This window comes from Nematolebias whitei, chromosome 14, assembly GCF_014905685.2.
Source record: "Nematolebias whitei isolate Nwh7 chromosome 14, NemWhi1, whole genome shotgun sequence".
Classification (NCBI taxonomy): domain Eukaryota; kingdom Metazoa; phylum Chordata; class Actinopteri; order Cyprinodontiformes; family Rivulidae; genus Nematolebias; species Nematolebias whitei.
In genome coordinates this window covers 16,237,278-16,249,119 of record NC_056511.1, presented here as the reverse complement: position 1 = coordinate 16,249,119, position 11,842 = coordinate 16,237,278, and the positions used below count along the sequence as shown (strand labels likewise).

At 37.9% G+C, this 11,842-nt stretch overlaps 1 protein-coding gene across 1 annotated transcript in view; it reads right to left on the bottom strand.

Moving 5' to 3' along the window:
* Positions 1-11,842, bottom strand: part of LOC119420854 (transcription factor COE1-A) — a 121,639-nt gene that overhangs the window by 34,167 nt on the left and 75,630 nt on the right. The window contains exons 4-6 of the mRNA XM_037688278.1: positions 4,308-4,389; positions 2,781-2,922; positions 328-461 (exon numbers count right to left, since the gene is read on the bottom strand). Of these exons, the coding sequence (XP_037544206.1) occupies positions 328-461; positions 2,781-2,922; positions 4,308-4,389 (358 nt within the window). The remainder of the gene's footprint in view (positions 1-327; positions 462-2,780; positions 2,923-4,307; positions 4,390-11,842) is intronic.

Sequence of the window (11,842 nt, the reverse complement as noted above, 5' to 3'; positions counted from 1 at the left end):
GTGTGTGTGTGTGTGCGCGTTTAGCCGACGGCTATCAAAATGTGCTGATCTGATCAGTATTCGGAGAGAAGACAGAGGGAGTGTGGGTGAGGAAGGTAGAGAGGGGAGGTGGTCGCCAGTTGGTGGGGACTCATTAGGGAGGTAAACATCATTTAGACAAACATTAACACACACGCGCACACTCAAATACACACTCGATCACACACACAGTTAAGAGCCAGACCATGAAGAAAAGTATGTTTTCGTATTGAATTACTTCCAACGGTTCGAGGGCCGAGGCGCACAGTCGTGGGGTTGAAACAACACTGAGACAGAACGGTGACTGACCTCGCTCCAAACCAGCATGGTCCCGAAGATAACCTGAAGGCCGTCAAAGAAGTTGTCTCCGATGATGATGACTGTAGCGCCCCCTGTAGTCCACCCCTCACTGGGACTGATTGCTTTAATGCAGGGAGCTGCTCCTACAGAGAAAAAAACGAAAGGAAACATGCAAAAATTATTCTTGGCATTAGGCCTGTCGCAATACACAATAAATCAATTAATCACATGATAAATGAAAATTATCAACCTCATTTTCATTTATCGGCTTTATCGTTTCTTCGTGTCTCTCTCTTTCTACTGAAGACACTGGATGATAAAAAGCTCAACTTTGATGTTCTTCACTGACCCCTCCTTTTCTTTTTTTTTTCCTCTTTTCTTTAAAATCTGTTTTAACCATTCAAAAATCACATTTCTGGATTGTTAAAATCAGCTAAGTTGAGAAGCTAAGCTAACAGGCCGAACTCGGAGAAAAAAACCTTTGTCTTGTCAAAGCTCCGAAATTCACGGTTGAAACCCGTGCCTTCGTGTAAAATGTAGTTTTTCTCTGCAAAAAGAAGCTGAGAACTTGTTTAATGATTTTTTTTATTTTTATTAAAAGTTTTGTGTGACAAATGCTATGCCAAAGAGCTCAAACCACACAGAGCATCCGACATTTTGAGAACCGAAGAAAAGGTAAGACAGAAAGCCCATGTCACGTCAAGGGGTCTCCTTCCCATTTTCCTTAAAGAGACACGCTGTTCGCTCCCTCACTATCCATCCTTCGGTTCAAATAGTCTTATACTGTCATTTGGTGGTCAAAAAAAGTACTAGACTCGAAACAAATTAACAAACAATTCATCTTAAATTTCACAATAATTATAAATTTCAAACAATATTATCGTTTATGGCAGCACGGTGGCGCAACTGGTAGAGCTGCTGCCTCTCAGCGAGCAGGTCCTTGGTTCAAACCCCGGTCCAGGGGCCTTTCTGGGTGGAGTTTGCATGTTCTCTCCGTGCATGCGTGGGTTTTCTCCGGGTACTCCGGTTTCCTCCCACAGTCCAAAAACATGCATGTTAGGCTGATTGGTAACTCTAAATTGTCCCTAGGTGTGACTGAGAGAGTGAATGTTTGTTTGTCTCGTTTGTCTCTATGTGGCCCTGTGATGGACTTGCGACCCGTCCAGGGTGTACCCCGCCCCTCGCACAGTGATTGCTGGACATGGGCACCAGCGACCCCCGTGACCCAAAAATGGAATAAGCGGGTAAAGAAAATGGATGGATGGATGGATTATCGTTTATCGCAATAATTTCTGAGACAATTAATTGCCCAGCAAAATTTGTTATCGTGACAGGCCTACTTGGAATTAAAAAAAGATTTTTTAAATAATCAGCTGTAGAAAAAATAATACATAACTCTACCTTTAACAAGTGAAATTTAATTCAATACGTGTTGCATAACAAGATTTGTTTTATTTAAAGAATTAATCTCTGGGCGGAGGAGAGAAGAATCAGAACTATTTCATAATTAAATTATACTCGTAGTTCAACATCTAAGAGCCTACATATGTTTTTTTTTATTTGTTTCTGCAAAATCATATTATGAACAAAACTGCTGTGAGAAAAAAATGTATTTTAGAATATAATTATACATTGACTAGAAACATAGTGCATTGTTGTAGCTGTAAAAAATAAGACATGACAAAGATTAAGAGTCAAAAAGTCAAAATAGCCTTTACTAAAATATAAAAATGCACCATAATAAAATCATCATCTGTAAAAAGTGAAAACAAACAACGCAAAAAATGAATAAAAATATGATTTTTCTCTAAACATACAAGAGTTTTAATGTGTAAACATAAATTAATGACATATACCGTTAAAACACAAAAAAACTGATAATCTGAATGACAACATTCAGGATTTACATCATATAATAAAACCTTTTAATTGTTTTATTGTCTTTAAATGTTTTATTTTAAGTTTCTTTACCCTAAAGTTTGACTGATACAAGATCAGATGTGATATAACGCCACAAAAAAACACACCCAGATGGTTCAATATGCATCACATTACTTTAAATAAAACAGATACAGTCAGCTTATGTCACTTCCATACAGGCAGTTGAGTTTAATCCCACAGGATAACCACAAACGTCTGCCTGTCCGTCACAAAGCAGCACTCGATGTAATGCAAGTGTGGGATTATCAACATTCAGCTGAATTACAACACCACCCCTCAGTCTGGGTTTGTTTACGAGAAAAAGTACAATGATATTAGACCCACCGCACACACACACACACGCACACACACACATGCACACCATGATCTGTGTGTGTAGTAAGTTGGATTAGCCAGATGGAGGGGCAGGAATCACCTGATAGGATTAAACTATCAACCATCTGGTGGCCCTGCTGCTTTCTCTTTCTCTCTCACACACACACATACGCACGCGCATGCACGCACACGCACAGTGGTGTTACCATGTTCGAGGTAAGACGGCGTTCCCTCCACAGGGTCAAGCCTGCGGGCCCGTCGGCCATGTTTGGAGTTGTTGTGGACGAACATGTTGTCAGACACGGCCAGGACATGTCCCTCCACGCTCACCGTAGTTGACACAACCACCTGGACAGAAAAGGGGGACGAGATGAGGAACAGGAAACGAGAGTGGGAGGACAGGTGGGTAATATGATGAGAAGAAAGAGAGGAGAATTAGAGGAATATGGAAAAAGAAATAGACAGGAGTAGAAAAAGGACGAGGTGTGTGCACAAAAAGCAGCGGAAGAGGACAAAGAAAAGTGAACTAAAAGCACCAGGGGTGAAAAGATCATGCAAAAGAGGACTTTAAAGCATTAAGCTGTGAAAAGCTTTTTAAATGTAACCAGTTATCACTGCTATTACCATCATTCTTAACACACACTAAGCCCCTGTGTGTGTGTTTCTGATAGGTCCAGCCCTTAATTATCTCCCAGGGAAACAGAGCTGTCTTCTTCTGGTTCCACTACAATAGAGCTGCGCAATTAGAGGCTCAGATTTGGTCACACACTTGCTACAGTGTGACTTTGCCTGTCCTGTCCCCCCCAGCCCTTACACACACACACTCTCTCACATTTATAAACCTAGCCACACACACACACACTCACACGCATCATGGTAATAAATCTATCAGTATCTCCAGGGCGTCCAGTATATCCACTCAGCCTCGAGTGGTGTCTTCCTGATTGTGTTGCAGGCGCGTAGATAAGGAAATAATAACTGAGCTGCCTTAAATCTTTTTTCTTTCTTTCTTTTTCTTTCTTTCTTTTCATGTTCACTTTCTGTAAAGACAGTAATTGCTTATTTACTTATACAGAAAACACATAATTCAGTGTTACAATTAGGTATTATGTCTTTGGTCTTATGTCAGTTGTAAAATTAAGGCTGTGAAGAAGATGAACACACAAATGTAGAGTGAATTCACAAGAGGAAAAATGGGTACCACTTTGCAATAAGGCTCCCCTTATAGATGGCTAATAAATAGTACATAGATATGTTATTAATTCCTCTATAAACACTTTATAAATCATTAATAACTGCTTATTATGCATTAATTAAAGGTGACAGATAAAAAAAACTGACCAGTTTCTTGCCAAAAAGTGAGCCAAATCTGTTCATCTATATTAAACATTTTAGACTAAATTACTACCTTCTAAGCACAATAAACAATTGTAAATCTATTTTTTTAGGATATAATATTGTACTTTATCACTGCATGCACTATCTACAACTAATATTATATCCTTAAATAAATAGGTTTACAAATGCTTATGTAATTGCAAGGGAGTACTATTTGGCAAGAAACTGGTCAGTTTTGTCTCTCTCACCCTTAATTAATGCATAATAAACAATCATTAATGATTTATAAAATGCTTATAGATGAATTATAATGAATATATAAACTATTTATTAGCCATCCATAAGGGGAGCCTTATTATAAAGTGCTACTGAAGAAATAAATGTGATGCTTCTACCTGGAACCGTCTCATGTCTCGTGGGTTTCCTGCGTTCTTTAGACAGTTCTGGTTGCACTTAAGGAAAAACTTGAGGAAAAATCTGTTGAGACAAAAAGTTAAAGAACATGTTTGCCGTTAACAGTTGAACAACAGAAACAAGAACCATTTATGTCGAGATTATGAGCTCAAGACAGTCTGAGAGTGCACAGATCCCCAAACACAGATAAAGAAATTAATAGTTCAGAGTGTTTCTGGTACCGAAGGTCATGTTGAATTTCCATGTGGAATTTAGTTGCAGTCATAAGGAAGAACTTGTTTTGTTCTTGAATCCATAGCAGCTGCTTTGAAATGTGTATAAACACTGAAGGATCGTGCAAAAAGAAAAAGTAATACAATACACCTTGACTAACCTTATAACAATAAGTGACTCTAAGAAAGTTTGTTTGAAAAAGTCTTCAATTTTGAAACTTTTGCAAATGCAAACTTAAACTCGCCTCCACAGTAAAATGTATGCTTCATTCAACTAAGAAAATCTTTCTTTTCTTCCTACTTTTCTTTAAAACGAACTTCTCAGTTAGTTAAAACCTAGGAGTTCAACATGTAGCAGCTTTGGCAGTGTGGGTTACAGACGGAAGTGTATATTAAGATTAATAAAAACTTTCCACATGGATGAAGCTGTCAAATTTGAAGCCTTTGTTGTGCAGCTGATTTCTTACTCCCTTTGGTGAAAAAAAAAAAAAAAAAACACTGCAAACTCTGTTGACTTTGTAACTTTAAAACAGAATGTAGAAATATGTAATGAAACTTTTTAAATCAAATAAGTCAAACTGGCAGATGGTCATCAAACTAATGCATCCACATTGTGTTGTGGTGGCCAGCCAGGCTGAAGCAACACACTGAGAAAACACACACGCACCAGTGTTGTTTGTGTGTTAGAGCTAAAAAATAGCAATAACCTTCAGCACAACAAGAACAACAAAGAAAGATTTACACCAAATTATGTCAAAACTGCTTTTGTCTGCACCTCATTTCAATTAAACAATATAGTTTAAACAAAGATTAACTACTTTTTGTGTGTTTCCTGCATATTTTTAACATAACCGAAAAATGCCTGCAAATACAAAGCATAATATCATAAAATACCACAGCTAATTAATAACCCTGCTAAACATTATATATCATTATTTTGTGTTTTTATTAAACAATACTAAAAAAAAAAACCTGCTTGTTGAATTGCAAATAAATATATTTAGATTTAGTCAAAATCACATTTTATGTCAAATTCCAACATTTTTGCTATAGGACTGGACCTGATTTATTTATTTATTTGTTTATTTATTTATTTTGCAAATCATTGTTTACAAGATATTGCAAGATTTGTTTCATTTTACACTGTAAAAATTGTTTTGCATGAACAAGTGCTTTGTGAAACTTTTGTCAAAACTGTTGAGTTTGTATAAACCAGATTCAGGAAAGTAGGAAAATTATTAAGTCAGTCCTAGAACATTATGATGGCACAACCCATCAATGCAGAAGAACAAACTATTTAACAAATCTGAATGGATCATGTTGATGTTATGCAAACATATTTTTTATTTAAGTTAACCAAACATGATTGTATATATTGGGAATGACCCCCACCTCGAAACCATGAATGGATAAAATAAACAAAAAAGGATGTGAACAACATGTTTCTGCTGGAACATTAAATAAATACTTTAGATGTTATTTTAAAACAGATTACACAATTGTCTTTAACTCTATAACATATTTATTCTCTTATCTGGTCATCTACTGCACTAAAAATGGCAGCCTCTGTACTGAACCAGCAGAATAAAGCAGAGGCCTGTACCTCAATGTGTGTGTGTGTGTGTGTGTGGGGGGGGGGGGGGGGGGGCGCAAATATACGCTGCGCATGTGAGGGTGTGATGGTGCAGCAAAACTCAGTGGCAGGTCTGAGTGTAAAACTCTGCATTAACGAGCTCAGGCTTCATTAGAACAGCGGCGCAGGGATTCTGCATGCCTAATTATCTTGACCCCTGACCCCCGGGTGACAGCCTATCAGAGCGGAGGACAGCCACGGTGACCCCAGCTGACCTCTCACTGTCCAGCCCTCCTCACAACACTAGCATAGCGTTAACACAATCACCTCAGCTGACCTTCCCTTTGGAGATCTGTGCGTAAAAAGAGGCGACTGGGATGTGCACACTCCCCAATTTATGAGTCTGATCTAAAGCAGGACTACAGCAGAAGGTGGTGGTGGTGGGTGGGGGTGATTTGTTAGCAGTTTTCTTATTTAAATGAAAGTCCTGCACTTGAAGAAGTTACAGTAATAATGGACTCAAACAGAACATGTGGATAAAGTAGTAAAAATATATTTTTGGTTTGCTTTAAAGTAATTTGTAGTTCAAATGATTTATTAGGTTCCAGGTATGTGTATTTTATATGAACATGTATTTAAAATGTTATATGCTACTAAAATGTACTTTAGCTATTTGCTAAGGCCATCTATCAATCAGTCCACTTTCTTTTTACTTGCTCTTTTCTATGTGGGTCACGGGGAGGCTGGCGCCTGTTTCCAGTGGTCACAGTGTGAGAGGCATGGTACTTTGACAGGCTGTAAGTCTGTCAGGGGGCCGCAAAGAGACGAATGAGACAACCATTCACACTCTCACTCACACCTGGGGACAAGTTATCAATCAAACGAGTTATCAATTACCTAAAATGTATGTTTTCGGTCTGTGGGAGGAAACCGGAGTACCTGAAAAAACTTTGTGACAAGAACAATTTCACAGAGAACAAGAAGAAAATGGTAAATGGACTGTATTTATATAGCTCCTTTCTATCTTATCAAGATACTCAAAGCTCTTTACACAACAATCTGTGTCCTCATTTACCCATTCATACAGCACTCTACTAGATCTATACAACGCTAATTGAACAAATCATTCTAAAGAGACTAATTAGTGCTTTATCACATTCATACACTGATGGGACACACATCAGAGCCAACGAGGGGTTCAGTGTCTTGCTCAGGAACACTTCATCATATGACTACTGGTGGATTCAAACCCCCAACTCTTGCACTGGAGGACGACTGCTCTAACCACTCAGCCACAGCCACCCAAAGGGACAAGTTAGAAAAGGTAATGTAACAATGGTGTCCAGTATGCATCTTATTTGATGACATGTACATTCAGTTATCTTACCCTGTTCTCAACATGTAGCAATGGCTGTCTTGATGATGATAAACTAAGATAACTTAATAATAATTAACAATAGATAACACGTTAACAATGTTGATTTTCTTTCTTATGCACAGGAATGCTGTTGTTGTTCAGCGTATTGTTATTGCACTATTAAGTGTTTAGTGTATTCTTAGTTCATATCGTAGATCTTATTACTGTTTTTCTTTTACAATTTATACTTTTGTTGGATGTAACTGGGACCCTGTGTACACAATTTCATTCCACCACATGTACCACCTGCGATGTGAATAACAATAAAGAAACTTGACATTGACATTGAAAGTAAGTTGTACTTTTCTTTGATTCTTAAGTGTGAAACTACACAATCTAAACCAATCGGACATATATTTTCCAAAACAATCAACAACTTTCAGTCTTTTGTCATTTTTTTAGCAGTGCTTTAACTCTTTTTAAAGTTTGGAGTTAAAATTAATATAAAGCATGAGGTTTACATTTTAAAAACACATTTTATTTTAATCCATTGTTACTTTCTGTTGTATTATAAAAACGGGAGTGCTTTGAATAAACAATATCTCTGCCCATAATACCACTACAAACCTCTTGCAGTCTGACAGACTGACATAAAACTGTTAATCCGACAACAACAAAATATTTACAGTGAAATGTTGCACTTCACTATGTTACAATAAAATTATAAAACACAAAGCTGAATTTAGGTAATAGAGACAAAAACACATCTTTAACTTAAAATGACACGTTACAATTTATACACACCATGTACGATTTTGAAAGGTCTTATAATAGATTTTAGAGTCTATGGTTCTGAATGGCTCAGTAGGATGGTAAAAGTGCCTGAAAAGCAGATTTTGTTTAATCCCACTAAATGAAAACATCTGATAGATGTCTAAATTGCGTTTTAGACATACCATATTTTTCAGATTATAAGACGCACTTAAAATCCTTTAATTTGGTCAAAAATTGACATTGAGCCTTATAATCCAGTGCACCTTATGTATTAATTTTGGTTGTGCTTACTGACCTCGAACTGATTTTATGTTATAACTGAACAATGTTGACAGTTATTGTGAAGGAGTTGAATAAAGTTTAACTTATCAGACTGTTTTGTTTTGCTTAATGCACCTTATAATCCAAAAATATGGTAATAAACTTGGAAATTTGGTCCACATTTTCCCCAATTTTAGTTTAGACATTTACAAACATGCCATGAAGCCATCATTTCAGCACAAAAATACCTAATGGGTACTTGGTTTCATTATATTTTACCACTTGCTTTTCTAACTGTTGCGTGGTGAACAAGGAATTGAAAAGAAACAAGAATGTAACAAAATCTCAGCTCAACAGCGAGAAAAATAATCAGCTTAATCAAAATGAAGTGCAGTAAATATCGTCCGTCTATCACTGGTTTCCTCATTAGGCTTTGTATTGCCCTCTACCACTTGACTTCACTTGTCTTTTTCCTGTGAGTGCTTTCACTCATTGATATTGTGGTACATCTTCTACATTTTAATGCAGCGTAAGAACATTCCTGTTGACCCCATATGGCCTAATCAACTGTGATACAAAAAGGCCCTGCAGCAACACGCACACGCAGACACCTTGTGTAAATTGATTAGCTGGTCCAGTCACTGGTCGTTAAGAGGCTCCCAATTAAAAGAGGCAATTATTTGAGTCAGACTGATGGAGGGGGAGGGGAGCTGTGTCCCCGTTTATATTCTGTCGCACTCCTCCACCTCGAGGCTCGATCATGTTCAAGTGATAACAGCACTGTTGACCTTTGCTATATTGAGGGTACCACACTGAGAGAGCTGACCCAAGACCAGTCCAGCTCGATACACACACACTCTATCAGCGCAAAAACAAGTTTGTTGAGCAGACATTAGGACTACGAGGAAGAACAACAGTTGAATGGAAAATTATCATGGTTATTTTAACATTTTTTTCCCAATATATTTTGTGAGTGTTGCTTTGGATGATGACAGTACTCCTAAGAAAGAAAAAAAAATAATACTTTCCTCTGACATGAAAGTGTCAGAAAGTGTGAACTCACTCCAACACAGATTCAACAAGGCAAAAAGGTTAGAGCCTCCTGCTGTAAAAGACAAACTCGATTCAGTTGGCAATGCGTTCATTTAGCTAAATGCATACGGTAACTTCTCATTGCTTAAAGCGGAAAAATCCTGGGGTTATAGAAAAAAAGTTGCTGTTTTAGAGATCCAGTCTGCTTTGACTAACAAAAACATACAGTATCTGGAACAAGTTCAATCATCAGGAACAACTGCTAGGACAAAAAGCTGCCCAAAAGACTTGCAACTTTTTAAGGATCTAAAGAATTACCATTTTTTTCACTGTATAAGTCACAGCTTTTTGCAGAAATTAGCATGCCCTGCTACTTATACAGCGAAGTGACTTATGATTTTTCCCCCTCATATTTATAAACCAATTTTTGGCTGAGATCTGACAATGTCATTCATTCTGACATTGAAAATATTGAACACTACAATTTTCAGCTGCTAGAGGGCACTCGAGTAATATGGCAAGCCAAGTGTATCATTAATAGGTAAAAGTGACTATTAATGAGACACTTGGCTTGCCATATGGTCCACCTTCATCTCGCTCCGGATCTCCTGGAGCAAACGTCAAATCAGCTGCATTTCACCCCGCCGCCCAGGTGAAATGCAGCTGATTTGACCATTGAAGTGCATTTATTAAGGAAAAGTTTAACTGAGATACACCTTTACTATAATTTGGAGCAAACAAATAATTGTTTTTGAGTTAATCTTGTTAAATTCTTGTTAAAGTCCTCACGTGCACGCTCCTGAGGCCGCCATTTGGCAGCCAATCGATTTTTGGCACAACACCAGCCCACGTTTCCGGGTGGTTAGCGGTGACGCATAATAAGCGCGACTTATACAGCGAAGTGGCTTATTTATGTTTTTTTTTCCCACTTTATTAGACATATTTGGACTGATGCGACTTATATGGCGGTGTGACACGTATGGCAGCAAGTACGGTATTCAGCATGTTGTTTGACGTTTTCTATCATAATAAATAATAGAACCAATTTGGACAATTAGTTCTGGTACAACAGCATATAAAAGAGATTATAAAACAAACTGCTTCAGTAGTCTAGCAGCAGGGCACCTGACTCGGGACCCGAAGGTCCTGGGTTAGATCCCCGGTCATTGCACGTCTCGTGGTGTCTCTGAGCAGGACACCCCATCCCCAGTTGCTCCCTGGGCGCCTCCAAAGGTCGCCCACTGCTCCACCTCGTGGTGGATGGGTTAAATGAAGAGAGCCAATTTTGCCATCGTATGGAAACATATAATGACGACAATACATACACATTATTATTATCATTTTCAGCAATAATAAACAAGATCTGTGTAATAAGTTGATTTGTAAGAGTTTATTTCTATCATTGCTGAAAATAAAGATTTGCAGAGGCACTCACATTTAATAAAAAAAATTCTAGACTTTAAATTTCTGCACTGCATACAGAAACAAAATTTAAAAAAGCTTGTTTACAACATAAAAAATAAATTTTAATAAATTTGCATGCTATGAATGGAATAAAACAATTTTATATCATTATGTTTATTGTTTTTGAGCCAAAGCAAAGCTGCTATAGATTAAAAAAAAGTAATTTTAGCATTTTGGTTGCCTGTTAGCTATTGTTTGGCTAAAACAAAGATATTGTAGCAAATAAAGCTTAAATTTATAGTTCTGGAAACATCTGTGGTATTGACAGCAACCAGTTAGCTATGATAATATAATCACCTGTTTTCCTCTTATAAAGTCTGTTAGCCAGAGAAATGTAGCAAACAACAGTTGGATGCTGTTTTTTTTCTTGGTGCATTGGTGAACAGCACAGTTACATCCATTATTCAGAGGCTGAGATGGCAATTATGGCTCAGAGCACAACTGACATTAATATTTAATATACAGGGCTAACACAGACCTGAGAGAGAGACAGGAAGTGACAGAGAGAAGGCCTGGCGAGGACGCTGGGATGTAGAGGGAGGGAAACACGGTGAGGAAGAGGAGGAAGGAGAAACCAGGACAGAGGACGGCAGGAGTTTGTTTTGACCACTCTCCTGTCATTTAAACTGTTACAGCGCCAACAGGGCAGCGGCGTGACATCCAGGGGAACTCCAGTTGACTGTGTGTGTTTGTTAAAAAAAACAGTGTGAGCGTCGAAGACTGAAGGTTTGTGTCCGTTTTATTCCCCGAAGACTTGCTACTATACTCAGCCAAGAATAACAATGGTGCCTGGGCAGAGAAAAAACTAACATCTCTCTGACACACACACACACACACACACAC